This window comes from Penaeus japonicus, unplaced genomic scaffold, assembly GCF_977035675.1.
Source record: "Penaeus japonicus unplaced genomic scaffold, GWHDUDI00000001_assembly GWHDUDI00000018, whole genome shotgun sequence".
NCBI classification, from domain to species: Eukaryota; Metazoa; Arthropoda; class Malacostraca; order Decapoda; family Penaeidae; genus Penaeus; species Penaeus japonicus.
Window position 1 is genome coordinate 39,535,540 of NW_028234420.1, and position 18,621 is coordinate 39,554,160.

At 36.7% G+C, this 18,621-nt stretch overlaps 1 protein-coding gene across 6 annotated transcripts in view; it reads right to left on the bottom strand.

Moving 5' to 3' along the window:
* LOC122255471 (Bromodomain containing 8) overlaps nucleotides 1-12,813 on the bottom strand; it is a 14,828-nt gene extending 2,015 nt beyond the window's left edge. Inside the window, exons 1-14 of one of the 6 annotated variants that reach the window (XM_043019542.2) lie at nucleotides 12,748-12,813; nucleotides 9,326-9,419; nucleotides 8,818-9,011; nucleotides 8,394-8,526; nucleotides 8,104-8,213; nucleotides 7,772-7,932; nucleotides 6,953-7,081; nucleotides 5,810-5,954; nucleotides 5,550-5,656; nucleotides 4,764-4,908; nucleotides 4,555-4,641; nucleotides 3,975-4,123; nucleotides 1,423-1,866; nucleotides 621-1,237 (exon numbers count right to left, since the gene is read on the bottom strand). In XM_043019542.2, the coding sequence (XP_042875476.2) occupies nucleotides 621-1,237; nucleotides 1,423-1,866; nucleotides 3,975-4,123; nucleotides 4,555-4,641; nucleotides 4,764-4,908; nucleotides 5,550-5,656; nucleotides 5,810-5,954; nucleotides 6,953-7,081; nucleotides 7,772-7,932; nucleotides 8,104-8,213; nucleotides 8,394-8,526; nucleotides 8,818-9,011; nucleotides 9,326-9,419; nucleotides 12,748-12,769 (2,537 nt within the window). In that variant the 5' untranslated portion in view covers nucleotides 12,770-12,813. Of the gene's footprint in view, nucleotides 1-620; nucleotides 1,238-1,422; nucleotides 1,867-3,974; nucleotides 4,124-4,554; nucleotides 4,645-4,763; nucleotides 4,909-5,549; nucleotides 5,657-5,809; nucleotides 5,955-6,952; nucleotides 7,082-7,771; nucleotides 7,933-8,103; nucleotides 8,214-8,393; nucleotides 8,527-8,817; nucleotides 9,012-9,325; nucleotides 9,420-12,747 lie in introns of all 6 variants that reach the window. The other 5 variants (XM_043019541.2, XM_043019543.2, XM_086546943.1 and 2 more) reach the window with 5 other exon arrangements.
* Nucleotides 12,814-18,621: the final 5,808 nt, after the last annotated feature.

Below are 18,621 nucleotides of genomic sequence, written 5' to 3' on the forward strand. Positions count from 1 at the left end.
CATAAGACAGAAAAAAAGCAATAACAGTATATCACAACCTAAGTATCTCTTCCTCAGGCAAAGTTGAAAGCTTGTGGGGTAGAGACATTATTTTTTATATTTCCTATCACTGACTTGAAACTGAAGGGGGTGGAAGGAACTCCTTAGATCAATAATCTATCATGAAGCTTTCCCAGGAATTTCTAAGACATGCTATAATCATGTGACATTATAAATAATTTCTTTTTTTTATTCATATTCCAATAAAATAGGAAGTGTGAGTATTTTTTTTAAATCCATAAAAGTGATGGATTTTATGAGACAATTCATGTTATTTAAGTTATTTAATTAATTAAATGTTAATCTACAAACTTCAAAGCTCACTGCTGTCCCATGACCCGTGTTTTTATCTTACTAATATTTTTCATACACAGATGGCATAATAAGGACTTAGCTTTCAACCTACCTGTAGAAAATAATATGTAAAAACAGAAAATGTACAATTTTTTATGAAAAAAAATAATCATAATAAATAAATAAATAAATAAAAAATGCTTAGCTATATACAAAAAGAAAAAAAAAATTGTAAGGACTCTTAGTTATCCTTTTGTTGTATCAAACAAATTTCTTTGAAGACTCACTTGCTCTCCTGGCCATCCTGGGAATCCTCTTCCTGTTCCTTCTTCTGGCTCTTGTTCTTCTTCTTGTCGGATTCTGTCTCCACTTCTTTGCTTTCCTCCTCACCCGGTTTCTTCACCGCTGGCTTCTGCTCCTCGGACGGCTTGCTCTTCGAAGGCTTCTCTTCCTCGTCCTCTGTCTTCTTCTTCTTGTTGGCTCTTTCTTCTTCCTCCTCTGACTTCTTTTTGGAACTTGGCTTTTCGTCCTCCTTCTTCTTCTCCTTTGGCTTCGTCTCGTCGCTCTTCTTACTCTCTTTTTTCTTCTCTGCTTCACCGACTGGAGGCTTTTCTTCTTTTACTTCCTTATCTTCGCCTTTGGGTGGCTTACTTTCATCTGATTTCTTCACAATGCTTGCGTCCACCTTCTTCTCCTTCTCCTTCTCCTTCTCCTTGTTTGGCTCTTCCTGTTTTGGGTATTTTTCCTCCTTTTTCTTCTTGTCTTTTTCTTTCATCAACTCATCAAACTTGTCATGCTTCTGCTCTTTCTTCTTGATGTCTTTGCCATCTGCTTCTTTGTCGGGTTTCTCATCTGTCTTCTTTTCGCCCCCTTCCTCCTCGAGAGAGATGTCCCCCTTCACGTCCTGTCAAAAATTAATTTAATTATTCCTCTAAATAACTTCTCCTTCATCTGAAATCGATGGTTATTTGAAATACTCTCTTTTCCTTGACAACAAATAATGATAAAATATCCCAACAAGAAGGTGAAAAGGAAATAATCATTTCTATCACTTTTTTCTCTCTCTTTTTTGGCATGAGTATGGTATACTTTTTTGGGCGCTCCTGGGATGGGGGCATTGTCTTTTTCCGCAGCTGCAGTGGTGAGGCCAGCGAGCTTTGGCGAAGACGGGGTTTTACTCTTTTCACACTCAGAGTTGGGGTCAATTTTACTGGCAGCCTGTGGTGGACTAGGGATGGTGGTGGGAACAATGGCAGGAGAGACTGGGGATGCAACCTTGTCCAAGATTGGAGAGGTGGGGGCACTGACTTTTGCAGATTCACTGCACTTGGGAGTGGTAGTGGTAGTGGTGGTAGTGGTGGTGGTGGTGGTTTTGGTGATGGTGGTGCTTTGGGGTGACAAAACAGTGTTATTAGTTTTCTTGCGGCCACGGTGACCTGGGCGCTTTGCGGGCTGTTCCGACTCCTTGCTCGAAGAGACTTCTTGTGCTGCCTCCTGCTGGACCTGCTTCTCTTTTTCTTCGTGTTCATGATGCTGTTAGGGTACCAATGCGCATTACAAAACCACAGGAATATTGATAGAGCTATCTATGTTTGCTGCCTTTACTGATTTAGCAATGCTAATTTCATACTACTTATCAACAGTAAAATGGAAAAATGGAATAAATCAGAAAAACAATGATGATGAAAACAACAAAGAATCAATCAGGAATTGAAACTAAACTCATTAAAATTGTCTTATCTCCTTCTGTCTCCTACATTCAGTGACTAAGTCAACTTTTCTACACAAGACAATCTACTCAATGAACTACAAAATAAAGAAAAAAAAGAAAAAGAAAAATCACATCCACAACTCTTCCCTTTTCCCAGCGAAAAAGGTGTCACCCTTAACTTCCTTTTCACCTTTCACTTCATGCTTTCAAATTTCATGTTTTATAAATGGGATGAAGTAATGACTGTAAATGTGAAAGAGGCAAGTGAAATACATGAATGAATGCATAATACAACTGATACTACTGAAACTAGTGTTAAATATAGGAAGGGAGGGAGAGAGGGAAGGAGAGAGATATGCAAAAGACACTGGAAATAGCAAGAACACCCACATTTCTTATATTTCTTTCTTTCTTAGAAAATGGCTATCATTTCTATGCTCAAACTTTTCTCAACGAGCTGCGGCTAAAATGTATTAAGACTGATTCGATTCACACATACAGCAGACACCAATAATAGGCCATAAATAACAACAAAAATAGCTATGTAGGTGAGCTTTCTCTTGCTTTCGGCCTTTCTCCTTCCCTTGCGGAGCAGACAGGACTGGCTTTCCACAATGAACGACCTCATCTGCATACCTTCGTTACACACAAAACAAAATACAACAAATGAATAAATCGATAAAACTGAAGTAGTCTCAAGTTCTCATATATGAAATCATGATGGAGGTGGGATATCAACCTTAATATATTCTTGCCATACACAACTGTCCCCCACCACTGTTTTGAGAAAAGGTAACACCCATGGTTAGTCCTCTTCCATAATCCCACTGCCGTATGCTGCCACAGGCACTCCCAACTCTCCATTAATTTTTCATATATATATATTTTTCTTTTCAGTATCAGACTTAAGAAGAAAGAAGAAGAATCCTGGCCACCTTCATTAATTAAGAAGAGAAGGAACATATGCAAGTTATGAAATATTTCCAACTTTTGGGGAGAAAACTTTCCTTGTTATACTTTCAAATTACCTAGAAAAAAATAGCATGCAGGAGAGTAATTAATATCACATTACTCAAAGTCATGTTAGTAAAAGAGTAATTTTTTTTTTGCCTCTTGTTCAGTATATAATACTGTCTAAAGAGGTACTAACACAAAATCAGTTTCAGCAATAATTTTAGGATATGTGGTGCATGCTGAATATCTATCCCTCAAGAAAAACTAGGCACCAAAAACTAGCTATAATTCCATTTCAAAATGAATACATAGCAAATCTAAGAAAAAAAAACTAATAAAAAATATAATAGCTAGTGGTACATATTATTGTAAACTGAAACTTAAATCAGATTAGTTCTGGAAGGAGTGTGTATCTAGTCAAATCAAATGAAGTTCAGTTTCTACAGTCCGTAATCTTCTAAAAATCTGAAAATACTAATGTTAGATATAAGTTCTAAACATGCAGAGACTAATCAATATATGGACTACAGTCACTGGATGACATTCAAGAAGTATATACTCGTACTAACAATAACTAAAAAGAATAACAATAATATTTAATCAATTCAAACCTTATCAAGTAATTGTGATTACATCCATCCAATATTCTCAACTAATTGTTTCACATTCTGTCTATGGGACATCTGACTTTACTCAAAATTAAGATACCAAAATATGTTTAGCAAAAGAGTAATATCTAAATAATACGAAATACATAAAACAACTTAAAAAAAATATATATATATATATACACGCACTGTCTTTTAAAGACCTACTCATATTCTATGTAACCAACCACAAAATCTAAAACAGGAACTTATTCACATTAGTTCCAGTGACCATAAAACCCTATTTTATCTTATCTCATATTCCAAAGCAATCAAAGCGAATCTCATAGAATATAGCACATTTTAAGGAACTCACTAGCAATTCTTACCTCTGCCTCTTTCACTTTCTCTTCTGCTTTTTCCTGTACCATCAACTGTGTCTCCATGACATCTTCTGTCTCTTTGGTCTCCACTTTTTCCTTCTCTTCCTTTAGTGTTTCAATTTTTTCAGCCTTCTCTGACGGTTCTTCTTGCAGTTCTATTGAAACATCAAACGTGTCATTCTTAAGTCAGCGAGGGAAAATAACCATAAGTTACCCGGAGAGTCTCACAAGAGGGGCTGGGGTATCTCCATAACAGTGAATGAATTTTGCTTTTGTTTTTATCCCGTGAACTTTCTTTTTCGCAAAGTCAGCATACATAATATATACACAGGACTAATGATTTGAATTGCACTTATTATGTAGAGAGTGTTATCTTTCTTTAGCACAAGGACCTAAAGTCAAATAAGTAAAAAAGCAATAAATAATGATATTAATTTTTGATAGTGGTCATGCAACAATGCTACAGAAATGAAGTTGATTACATGACTTCCCAAGAAAAAGAAAGAAAGAAAGAAAAAAAAAAAATCATATCATACTAATCATAATGGTTATTTTAAAGAAAAGTAAACTATATTTCCATACCAACCTTGTTCAACTTTGCTTTCCTCAGCTTGTGTCTCCACTTTGATTTCTTCAACTTTTCCTTCCTTGCTCTCATCTACCTCCATTGCTTCTGCTGCACAAGTTTCATATCATTAAACAATATACTTTATTAAATTCATATATAAAAAAAAGAAAAGTGATACCTAAACAACGACACAATTTTTTCAGAAATACGAGGTCATCCAAACTTACTAGCATCATCTTCCTTTGGTGGTACTTCATCTGTCTTGAGTTTCTTCTCTTTCTCACTACTTTCTTCCACATTTGGGCAGTCTTTGCTATCTTCGTCCTTTTTTTCTTTCTCGCACTTCTGGGTGGCTGAATCTCCTTTATTTTCCTGTAATGTGTTGAGATTCTTTTGTTTTTGTTTTTTGTAGGGTGAGGAGACAATCTACACAAAGCTGTCCTTTTTGTGGGAAAAAAAAAAAAAAAAATCCCCCTCTCTCATAGCTCCTTCACCTTTTCAACTCTTCAACTCTTTTCCGAAAAGATTGCTGTTGGCAAATACATTGTGATTTGGTTTCTGAATAGTAAAGGAACAAAGCATCTTGGAGAAGTTACATCAAGGAATAAAATATGGCAGAATATATGTGGTCTTGGTAGTATACTAAGGCTCAATTCAGAATAAATCAGAAGAACATACTTGAATAACAATAACTTGAAATGCAGTTTCATGGTTATATTGTGAGATTGCCTTCTAATCCCAAAATCCTAAAACAGTAATCATTATATAAAAATACTCTCCCCAAGGAGACAGGGTTAATGAACCTACTGGGGAACTGCATTAAACAGGCACCATCTTGCTTTTTTTTCAACACAAACTAAAATCTGGTTCTAGCTACATCCAAATATATAACATTCATCCTCACTGCATGTTCATCACACCCTTCTTGCTATCTATCTATTCACTCTGGAAAAAAAAAAACAAGAGGAACTACTACCGAAGAAGTATTAGACAGAAACCAAAAGGAAACCCACCTCTTCTTTGGACTCAGCTGCTGGTCCGCTCACATCAGGTAGTCTGGGCAGCACAGTTGTTGGGGTGCTAGGAGGGAGATCTAGCAGGCGCGACAAAGTTGATGACCCTGTGAAGCAGGACACCAATAAGATACATGACAGGAAAGACATTTCACTCGTAATCTTACGACTCAGGGAAGAATGGAAAAATAAAGATGTCATCATGATCGTAAATCTGCCATAAACTATACTCTGATATTATAAGTAAAAAGTATTCAAACCTGATAAGCTTGGGCTTCTACTGGTCTTTGCAGAATGGTCTTTGTTGACTTCTGTCCCCGATATAGCAGAGTTAACCAGGTTCTGAAGTGCCACAGATACTGGGGAAACTCCACTACCTCGTGGGCCTTTGCTGCCGAGATTCAGCTGGTGATGTGAGAAATAAACAAATAAATACAAGAATATAACAATAATCTTCTAACTGTTTACCCATTTAACCCATTCATGCCGGGGCGGAATTTCGCCTACTCCCGATCATGCCGGGAAGATTTCAAGCGCGCAACCGTTCGTCCCGGGGTGTTTTCCCGCTGCGCGTGGTCGCGCTGACACTCGCAGAGCGTTTTTCACCCACCCTATCCTTATGGTTTGCGTGATTGCGTCTAAAGTGTAGTCATGTATAGAAAGTAGTGCTATGTTCAGAGGAAGTATATCAGTCGAAAAAGATGTTATAGCACTGTTTTTTTAGTGTTATTCTATTGAACTTTTTCCATATTCTTTACTCCTATGTTGTAATACCAATGGGAAACGGAAGCATTCTTCTAGTGAGGTAACAAACATAGTTTTTTTTTTCATTTTTTTTTTCTTCCTAAAAGAAAAGAAAGAGAATATGAACAACCATACATGTGCATACAAGTGAATGCAAGTAACAGCAATGTTTTTTCAAGTGTCATTTTCTTTTAGTGGGGCAACAAAAAGATGTTATATAATTTTATTATTATTATTATTTTTTATTCCTCGGCCAATTACAATTGATTTTACGATAGTCTTTCGACTCAGATCATCATATTCAACAAATCAGAAACAGAAATCACCATGCCGTAATCAAGATTACGTATGTACCTATGGCGTCATTCATATTACGTTATATCCCATTTTCTACTATTTAGAAGGATAAACTAAAGTAGCTAAGACAAATCAAGTATGAAAATCGAATTGTACTAAGAATAATCTATCATTCTAATGCGGACGTTTCAGCACGTCGCTACTGGCCTCCCGGCGCGCGGGCCAAAAATGTAGCCCGTGCCAGGACGTCACCCGGGTCCGGGGCTTTTTTTCGACCACGTGTCAGCACGTCAACCGGCGCGAATGGGTTAAATATATATATAATCCACTAGTGTATTCTACACAAAAGCCATGCTACTTACCTGAGGCAAGGGTGATGTTGAGGCTCCTGATACACTAGTGACTGGAGATTTGCTGAGGAGAGAAGACAGCAACGGCGAGGGAGGTGTTGGTTTTGGTTCTGGTTCTTGCGATACACTTTCTTCTGGAGCCTGTAGAGAGAGCAAACATAGCTGTATAAAAAATAAAATATCTTACTTAGGTGATGAATTCTTACTGCTTTTTATGTGGAGGTTTCTGCTGAAATGAATAATTATGGCAATACTCTCAATGGATTTCAACATACAACTATGGCATAAAAATATGCATTAACTCCCTCATGGTAAAGTAATTCTACATACTATAAATATAGATTCTTTTTTGGGTTAGCTAATGTTATATTACATAAAAAACAATAAGTGGAAAAAATTGTAAAGCAATAACCAGTTACTAGCAAACATAAATCAAGTAAATTAATTGCAAAAAAATAGATATCAAAATGGAACTATGTCTGTTTAATCACTTTATATAATCGTATAATAATGTAGAGACACTTAAATCATTAACTAAGATGTAATTATGTTCTGCATCTAATCTTCCTAAAAATACACCCATATCACAAATATTATTAAATGATTATATCTGGTTTCAAGATCCTTCAGGGTATACTCCTAGCACTATATCTGATCATATTTGGTTTCGTCTATGACTGATAAACACACGATTATAACCTATGTCAACCTATGGTATGGTATAAATGGTGGAATTCAACAAACAAACAACAAAAGAGGGAGGGGGTGAGTTTTCTTTAAAGAAATGTATAGTAATACCAGTGACAAAAAGCATTTCAGCATCAAACTTACTGGACTTTCAGGCATAGTCTCGTTTATATCTGGACTGTCAACTGCACTGTCAATCTCCGATGAAGTTTCCGAGACTCCGCTGTTTCTTCTTCCCGTTGACAATCCGCCTGAGCAACTTGGCCATTGTAGTTTCTGCTTTTTCTTGTTAGGTAGAACAGGTACTAATGGAAAAAACAGAGAGGCATACAAAGGAGATGTTTTATTATCCTTTTTTCTTATATGTTTTTGTTTTGTCTTTTAATGCTAATCTATTACAGAACAGCATGCTTTACAATACACATAATGGTATTATACATGCAATATGGGTACGACAAAATCAATAAATGACCTACCCTTTGGGCCTTGGTGTTTCAAAGCTTGCTGAATTGCTGTTATTTTCTCCTCCCGTTCTTTGAGCCACTGTTGGTGTTTCCTCTCCTCTTCCTCTTGCTCAGCTCGCTCTCTGCAAGTTTCAGGGTAGTTACTCTCAAGTTCCTCTAATGGTGAGCATCTTCCAAATAGCACTCCTTTGTTATGTTTATTATTAAGCAATAACTAAACATTATAATTATCAGCATTTTCTCAATCTCATTTACTGCGTCCTGTTACCAATACAACCGTTGTCTACCGTTACAGAACATACTTTTGTAATTCCTCCCAAAAGGCATCAAGTTGGCTATCAAGCAATCCGTCCTCAAGCTGCTGTATTTCGCGCCTCAGCTTGTTGTATTCTTCCCGTTCCTCCCCTTCAGCTGCACGAAGCTCTTCCACACGCTCTGATAAGACAGTGTGCCAAACTTGATATACACAAATATCGTGAAAGACAATTTAATTTCCTTGGCTAGCTTCTTTCTTTTTTTTTTTCAATTAATGAATTACTGCAAAATCTGCACACTTTTAATAAAGAGAGTGTTTTTGCTTTTTTGGTGTATGTACTTAGTCAGCTTTGAATGTTATACACAATGTTACGAAAGAGTAAACATTTCTACTACAAAATCAGCATCAGCAAAATATGAGATATTACATAATTGTAGAAATTACCAAGGATCAGATCATTCTCGACTCACGTTTACTTAACATTTTGGTGACGATTTCCCCCGGTGTTTCATTGGATGCATCTCCGCGTTCCCTCTTTCTCTTTGGGGTGTCTACACACTCCAATAATTTTGCATATTGCAGAGCACAGTTTTTGGTTGAGTACCAGTCAGGTGGTCGACTCGTTTCATTAGTCAGCATCTTTATATTGCGTCTCACTGCAACCCTACAATGAGTAACGATGTTGGTCATTATGAATACACATATGTATACTCACATGCACACACATTTTGTTAAACATTCCATGTGAAGGTACAATGAATTAACATGTTTAATATGATCCTAGAAAAATGTATATAATTTGCATTTGGATCAAACAAACCATTACTCAAACAAATTACTGTGAAAAACTTATTTTAGAAAATAATAAATCTATCTGCGCATAAAAACCACACCTTATTTTTATCATGAATAGGCTAGAAACTATATATTGTCTTTAACCACAAAGATAACCCTAAAAATTTAGTTTAGGTTTCTTACCAGTTTTGGTCGCCACTGCGCATAACGGCCGATGCAAGACATAATTGTTCTCTTGTTGTCCATGTGTCAACTTGATACTGCTTAAGTTTAAGACCTGAAATTAAAGATAAATAACTTCAAAACATGTTATACTATACATCATTTTTTTTTAGCCATACATCATTCTGATATTAGGTTACAGGGTGATGGAAGTACAAATAAATACTACAGAATACTAGCCAGAAAAAATAAAAATGGCATCTGCTGCTACAGATGCAGAGTCCGTTTATGTATTACTAAATCTTTTTTATAATAATTTTACTCAATAAATTTATTTCACATATCTTAAAATATACTTTTGCATAAAATATATAACCTCTGATTTTATTTTTCATAAACTTATTTCAGAAAGATTTAGTCATCATTACATACCAGAGAAACTGATATGGGAAAATCCTCACATTACGATTCTAATAAACAGTATTCCATAACTAGCAAGATTAGGTGTGGTCACTCAGCTCTTAACTTTAAATGACTATTTTCTGGTATGTAAAATAAGGGTCAAGTTTCCATTCTATATACAGGTGTACAGGTTTTGTTTCCTTCATAGCCTAATATTTCTGTGCTGATAAATTTTCCACATGGACAAATGGCTTAATCAAGGGGAGGTTTTGCCCCTTGAAATCTCTCTATCTGTTAGGCTTCACCTCCTGGACTTTCATAATCTTTGCATATACAATGGTTAAATAATCTTCTGTTTAGGCCAATGGAATTACACAACTGTACTTGAGTCAAGTCAGCAGCAGCAAAAATTATAGCACTGCATCAAGAAATATTATCTAGAAAATTTCTGTTTTCCAATATACAGCAAATATATATTATTCACTCAATATCCTTTATCACTACCATCATCATCTTTATCCTCATCACATCATCTTCACTGTGATAACATACTGATAATAACAATTCTGAATAAGACTAAGTGTTAATGTGTAATTATAATTAACAATCCAATGTGTTTTTTGGTGTCTGTGCATTGTGTGTCTGTGCCACAACAATCACTTTTCAATTTGCAACAACCAAAAGATAAAGCTAACTGTGTTGGGAATAACAATTTAATCCAGCCGCCAAACTCCTAAAACTATCACATGCACCTTAATATTTCAACATGGAAATTCATGTCTGGATCTACTTTTACTATCATTGTGATGTAATTCAGACAGAAGGCTTTCCATTACAGATCACAGCCAGTTATGCATGGGCAGAATACAACCAAAATATTTATTATGAGAAACAGAATCCTGTTCTAGTAATCGTAAGCACAATTTGAAATGTGATTCTCTTACAACAAACAACATATGATTTTCTAAAATATCTTAATTATTGCTCTTTCTTTAACCCGTTAACGACGGATGACGTGTTTTTTTGTCATACATGACACAGGACCTCTTGCTTGACAATGGGCGTCATGGCGTTCGGGGATTCTGGATCACTATGTTATTTTATTGTACTATAAGTAATGAGTGAGTGATGTTGACAATTGCAGTCATAATTATTATAACTGCCGTAATAATAAGCAAAATGGTTTTCAACTCACTTACAAAACCTAGATGGCACCACTTTCTTCTAGCACCAGCAGGAGAGAGAGCCTTGAATGGCACCCATCTACGGTCTCTAGCAAGCACTATCTCTGTAGAGTGATGGCACATTGCAAGTTCCCGACCTCTTGCTCTAAAGTACCGCAGATGAAAGATGTGCAGGCAGAACGAGAGGAGGAAGGTGACTCACACCATGCCCAATGCATACAATGTGACCCTGTGCCAGTATGGATGCCTTTTATTGTGGCACTCACTGTCAAAAGCACAAGTTTCCTTCCTCTTCCCAACCTCTTCATTTTGGATGGTTATAAGTTTCGTGTTTGTTCGTGACAGCACAGAAATACGAAAAAATAAAGTTGTTTTTTTGTCCCCCTAAAACAGTAATACTTCTATCACACTGAGTATAAAGAAAAAAAAATGAGTTGATATGGACCCTGAACTACAATTTTAGTCAACTGCAGAATTGATGGAGCCTGTGATATGACAGATATAAATTTCTAAAAATAGTAAAACACACAAAAAAACAAAACACAAAAATGTCTCTAGCTCTACAATGAGTGACTAAAAGGGAGTGGGAAAAATGAAATTATGTTGCAGAAGCTGCCTCGATCAGAAATAAAACTCAACCTGGAGCCTGTGTAAGCAAATCTATCCCCCGTCGGCAATGGGTTACATGATTTTGCATCAAGTAATTTCCATGCCTCCATACTTTATGCTCCAGTAGAGACCGAAGTATATTTTTCAATGTTAACAATAATTCTTTTACACACACAAAATGTATACATTGACTGCTTTATTCAACTATGATTGGAATGAGTCTGATTTTCTCTGCAAACCTTTAGCTTCCGACTTAACACCCCTCCTACCTCCAAAACCAACAAGTCTTGGAAATTGGGGTTTTAGGAGGGGGAGCTACATATCACAGAAAACATGCATGGTACATTTACAAATACTTTGAAATAAAAATGCAAAAGATATGGTTATTTAAGAATTTGGTAACTTGCGTGGAGTACCATGTGCACAGCGATCATAGTTATCTCCATGCTTTCATTATGACAAAGGGATTTTTGTAGGAATTTTGAATGCATTGTTTTCAAGGCATTTTCTGACTACAAAATCCTTACCAAAGACCTAACCTTCCGTCACCTACTTTACTTAGTTGGTTTTTCTCCAGTCAATTCTTTAGCAATGCAGGATGAAGGTTGAAAGAGCCCCTATGAATATCATATTTCCATATCAAATAACTTCTTATTTTCAAATTGTGCAAGAAATATCCTAGATGAAAAGTGCCTTAGACTTCACCAAACTATTGATTCCAAACACAATATTTCATGAAAGTAAAACTGTCATTAACCAAAACTAATCCAAGACCACTATACCTATACCACATAGTTCGAGTAAGACAAAACTTAAGCTCAGTCATTTCCCGACTAGCAAATCACAAGAAAAGGCTAAGAACTCAATCCCACTATAATTTAAGTTATGGATTTATCTTCGTCTTTGAAGTAAGGGATTACCCGAGTCACTACGAGTAAACATTTCGTTATTCGACCCAGACAGAATCCATCACTTGAGAATAATAGATATATCTAAGCGTGAATGGTTTATTATAGTAAATATAAGATCTCAGCACAGTAGGCTAAATGCCGGTCAAATTAAATAGATATTATAAGTCTAATAACAGGACAACATTGAGCTAACACAAATTTTGCCAATAACTGGCAAGAGAACGCTATTTTCTATCTTACACATTGCATTACAAAAACTTATCTATAAAAATATTTAATCAAATATTCGTAGAACTTCATTAAATGTCAAAAACAGTTCAAATTAATGACAACTTACGCTCCTCTAACGACGTTGCCATGTTTGTTTACACTGTCTGGCGGATCCGACACACTTGGTAGACTTTGCCGCTACATTCTAAAAAACACCATAAATGGTTAAAAAGATATGTAGATATTTCAGGGATAGATGATGATTAATTATGTATTATATTTACATATCAGAAGTACTCTTTTCCAATGTCTCATTGGCCTCCCCAACTAGTGTATACCGCAACTATATGTGTTGGATGTGTTACCCGCGAACAATACTTCGATTCGCGTGTGTGTTTGTATGTACGTATGTATGTATGTATGTATGTATGTATGTATGTATGTATGTATGTATGTATGTATGTATGTATGCATGTATGTATGTATGTATGTATGCATGTATGCATACATGCATGTATGTATGTATGCATGTATATATATTTTTGAATGCATGTGTGTGTGTGTGTGTGTGTGTGTGTGTGTATGTGTGTGTGTGTGTGTGTGTGTGTGTGTGTGTGTGTGATTGTTTCGCACGCTCTCTTTCTCTCTCTCTTTCTTCTTTCTTTCTCTCTCTCTCTCTCTCTCTCTCTCTCTCTCTCTCTTCTCCTCTCTCTCTCTCTCTCTCTCTCTCTCTCTCTCTCTCTCTCTCTCTCTCTCTCTCTCTCTCTCTCTCTCTCCTCCCCTCTCTCTCTCTCTCTCTCTCTCTCTCTCTCTCTCTCTCTCTCTCTCTCTCTCTCTCTCTCTTCTCTCTCTCTCTCTTCTCTCTCTCTCTTCTCTCTCTCTCTCTCTCTCTCTCTCTCTCTCTCTCTCTCTCTCTCTCTCTCTCTCTCTCTCTTCTCTCTCTCTCTCTCTCTCCTCTCTCTCTCTCTCTCTCCCCTCTCTCTCTCTCCTCTCTCTCCTCTCTCTCTCTCCCTCTCTCCCCCTCTCTCTCTCTCTCTCTCTCTCTCTCTCTCTCTCTCTCTCTCTCTCTCTCTCTCTCTCTCTCTCTCTCTCTCTCTCTCTCTCTCTCTGTGTCTGTGTGTGTGTGTGTGTCACTCACTTACTCTCTTTTGCTCTCTCATACACATAGTGTGCTTGATATAAGATTGTAATGTATGCATGGTTATTGACTATCATACTAAAATACAGTTTGCTAAAATACATTTAATCAAAACCGACACATATTGTATATCACTTTTGACGATTACTTTTTTTCTACTTTGTATTATTTATTTGCATTTAAATACATTTTCTGTTCTTGTGTTGTCAAAAAAGTCGCAAAGCGCCTTTGGGTTAGGTCACCTGATTTCAGCTGAGTTCACCTTAAAATTTATCAGTGTGTGTGTACTAGATAAAAAAAATATATATTGATGTATATATGTGTGTATATACATACATACATACATACATGCACACACACACACACACACACACACACACACACACACACACATATATATATATATATATATAGTGACTGACATGGAATTTGAAATACGTAAGTGGAATTTAACGAAAACGATGGGTGAAGAATTTTGTATATGAGAGAAAAATGTGTACAATATTCACAAGTAACAAGCGGAGTAACACAAGGGTCAGTATTGGCACCACCTACGTTTATTATTTCATTTCATGATTTGTAAGGTTTAAACAAAAGTTTAGACAGATATCTGAATATGTTCAGAGATGATGTTAAAATTCAGAGATGAGCAACAAACGAAGATTCGTATCAAAGTATCCGAAACGTCGATGGCAGAAATCGATCAATGCACCAGCACAAGCATGGAGAACCAGTATTAGACGTTAACGCTTGTGCGCGGGAATCTAAACTTAGAGGACCACATTAACGATAAAGCATAAATTGTTATCACTGATTGTGAACATAAAAAGGTCACATATACATGTGGGTAAAGATAGGGCAAATTAAATCTTTATAAGTATCACATGGTCATAACGTCACTAGATGGACGCTAAAATAAATGACTTGAACTACGAGGAAGACAGGTTGAAGAAATTGAAATTTAAAGCATTGGATTAAAGAAAACGGGCTGATATGATTATGCTTTACTATTATAAGGCAATAACAGTGTAGTTAGAAAAGGAGGAATTTGCCACCTTTAGTAAAACGAGAACAAGAGGTCAAAGTAAAAAAATAAGAGTAAATCGAGGGGTCAGGAATTTAAAGAAAAAAGTTCCAAATAGGGCCATTGATGAGTGGAAAAACCTTCTAGAAAGCGTTGAATGTATCAGAAACCTCACGGCAAAACGCCACTCACAACTGCCACTGATACCAAGATACCCCTTTTAATACAACGTAGCATTGACCTGTGTCTAGCCCACTTAGAAAACCTGTGTACTTTACACGTTTTGTTCGGCGAAGGGTCGTGGTGATCAGATCGGTCGTGTACGGAATTTTGTCTGATTGACGCATGATTCGCAGATATTTTTGAATTTTGGGTTAATGCATGTGATAGCCGTCGCTGATGCAAATGCTTATTTGAAAGCAAAACGGCAAAGGTCGATGTGGTAGAAGCGGGATTTAGATATCTGGTGGGACAGGCTTTTCGCTAGACACGAAATATCACCCTTCCCTTATTTAAACTTGTCAATAGAACTGTAGATACAAAAAAACTGATGTTGTATTTTATACACAGATGATAATTGCAATAAAATCGATAATCGGATAATAGATGGCCTATTTGACGGTTGTTTTATTCTCGATACATAGTTTAGTATTAGTTCTTACTATGTAAATGATACAGACATAGTAACAATAATAATAATGCGAGATTAAGCAAAAGCATGTAGCATTCCTGCAGAAGTTTCGTTGCTCGTATAGATAGGAGTTCCGCATATTCTGTCTAGTCCCCTATTTTTACCTGTTCTTGTGTTTTACCCTTCCCCCTTTGTCGTTCCTCCCCTCAATCATGGGCTAACAGCAAAAGGATTAACCCTTCGGGACAAAGATGATTTGTCACACAATCATGCACTGATACTTAATATTATTCTAGACGTGGACATGTATAGTATGTGAATTGGTAGGTCAGAGGGTTAGTGGACCTCTATACAAGAGAATTTAAAGGTGAACCAAATTAGATTTCAGCAATTCAACAGCCGCTTCACAAAACCCATCGAAATTAGTATCGGTGGATTCCTTGTGATGTCTACTAACCAGATACAGCAATGTTACTTAACAGCTAATAAATAAATACGACACGAGCGTCCGGAAATGCTTATAATCATCATAGGAAAGATGTTTCCATTGGATAGCGCGTCGACCTATTTTTACTTTGCAGAGCGACCGCCTGGACTGTGCCGTGACGTCACACTTTGGCTTAGGAACGCGTGTGTTTAATTTAATTGATAGTGAATCAATATTGATCAAATGATTTCAAATTTAGCCAAAGCCAAAAAATAAAACAAGGTAAATAGCACGAATTGCTATAAAAAAAAAAAAGAGGTGGGAGTCCGCCCCCTCTCCCCTTTGGCTAGGGCTAACCTCAAAATTGGGCAAGGTTAGGTCGGTCGTTGGGGTAGGATTTAGCAGACAAAAATACCCCGAAAACGGCACAATCAAAATTCCATCCTAATGTCGCTTCTTGCCATGTACCTATAGTTTACAGTAGACAGAAATATACCGTAACTATATGTAATTTGTTAGTAGACATCGATAGAATACCAATTTTCGATAATCTAATCTAAATAACGACTCTGAATGCAGGTTAAACATCACAAGCAATGCGTAGTTAACAATTTCGATGGATTTTATGACGCGGACTTATTCTAGAAATTTACCTTTATTCCAATTTGCTGCAGTGTTTAGCCTATACTGTAGGTTTGGGGAAAAATCTAAAATCATATGTATTAGGAAATTTCGTCATATTACTGGAAAAGATGCTTCAAACTCCAATCACTATGAAATTTTTTACTTTTTTTCCTTTATTTTAGTTCAGTATTGTAAAGATGTGGATGAGAATGTATGACTACTATAACTGCTATAGTAGTCATATCTAAACACATACTATTTATCACTGATTAAATTATAATCATTTCGAAGAAAAGTTTAAAAATTAAAATTAGAAAGTCGAAAAATTACAGTAAATCCAGTTAAAAGGCAATGCACTTCTAAGAACCTGTAGTTCTCCTTCGTGTTAAAGTGAATAAGTGCTATATATGTGCACATACTACATATATAAAATAGATAATAAATGCATTCAGTAATGGCAAATTATGTATTTCAGACGTGGGGGCTTCCAAATGGGAAGAGATATCAAACCTCTAATCATTTTTGAGGTTTCTTTTGATATGGTAAAAATTCTTCACATGCCACAAGAAACAAATTTTCTTCTATATTGCAGAAATAGGAACTGAATTTTGCTATTTCCTCCTAACTCTATTGATTTCTAACACTAATAATGAAACAGGAATAGTGGGAAATATTTAATTCCATTACATCAACAAGCAAATGAAATTAAATAATATTGTACGTTCAAAACAAAGAACACGCGGTGAGAAGCAAATAGAGACTTTTTTTTTTCTTTTTTTGCAAAATCGGTCTTAAATGCATAAATGTAATATGAAAGGGCCCCTAACTGAAGCGGCGGGGGCGGATGGTGCTTACGCCGAAGAGCAGAGTATGGTTGTTGTCACCGAAGATTTCCTCCGGTGATGGATGTGCGGTAGGCAACCGTTTCGGGATCCACATCTTGGGCGGTGGTTAGGTCGCCGTAGTTAAGTCCGAGATGCACGGAGTTGATTTATATTCGGGAGAGTCCTACCCGTGTTTATGAGTTCGTCGGCTTTTTTTTTTTTTTTTTTTTACTTAGGCGTCCATTCCATGGCGATGGTTTCTGCGTCGTGTATGGCGGGCCTTCTGGATGGAAGAAAGCGCTGCAACTACAGGTCGCGCAGATCTACCCGCCGTGGTTCGTTGGTTATGGAGTCGTTCTGGCAGCTTTGCGAGAGCTTGCATCTCGGTCCAGGCTGTATTAGATATGTTATCGCCCAGTGGTTTCTGTAGCATGCTGAGGAGTCGTTAAGAACGAGCGCTAACCGAGAGCGTAGACTCCCGCAGGAGGTAGCTCTTGAGACCCTCAATATTAGCGACGCTGTCTTTTCCATCCAGCAACGCCGAAATTCAGGGGATAACATTCTTCGGGATGGCCTTTAGCACACAACCGGCTTCGATGCGGCTATCGGTAATTTTCCTGAAGCGGAACTGGACCCGGCTCGCTGTGGAACCAAGCTAAGAGGCTCTTGGTTGGGGAAAAGGCACAAGTTTGCGGCGACGGTGTTACCTGTAAGGGTTTCGCTGTGCATCTTGAAAGAATGGGTCGCCAGTTTGTTGTAAGGAGGGAAAATCGGCATCTAATACATGGATGAAATTTGATATGTCCGGCGGGTGTTACCATACTAGTTTCCTTTCAACTGATGTATTGAAATTATTAACTTATTAGACAAAATACTTGTAACTTTTTGAAATTAATAATTTCCATTAAACAGTTAATTTTTCACACGTCTTGCTAAATAAAAATCCTCTATAAATAAAATCTGAATTGGGATTTTTTGGATGTCCTTAAATACTAACCGTTTAAGTATATTTCATATTTTGTAGTATATTTCTCTTCATTTTCAATAAGTTATTCATGTTCTAACCAAAAACAATTTGTCTTCTTGACATGTGCTTATTCTCACTGGGAAATTGACACAAAGACAACATGCAAATCTCGATATATAATCAAACCCAAACTTGCTGAAGAATGTGTACATGAGTGCGTCTGAATATACCGACAACAAAATGCTGTCTGCATGTACATACTTTAATCCGTGATCACCTACATCAAACACCACTATCATACAGTTGTCCAACTAATGTCTGAAGGACCGAGAAATCGCACTAGACAGACTGGGAAAATTTCTCATG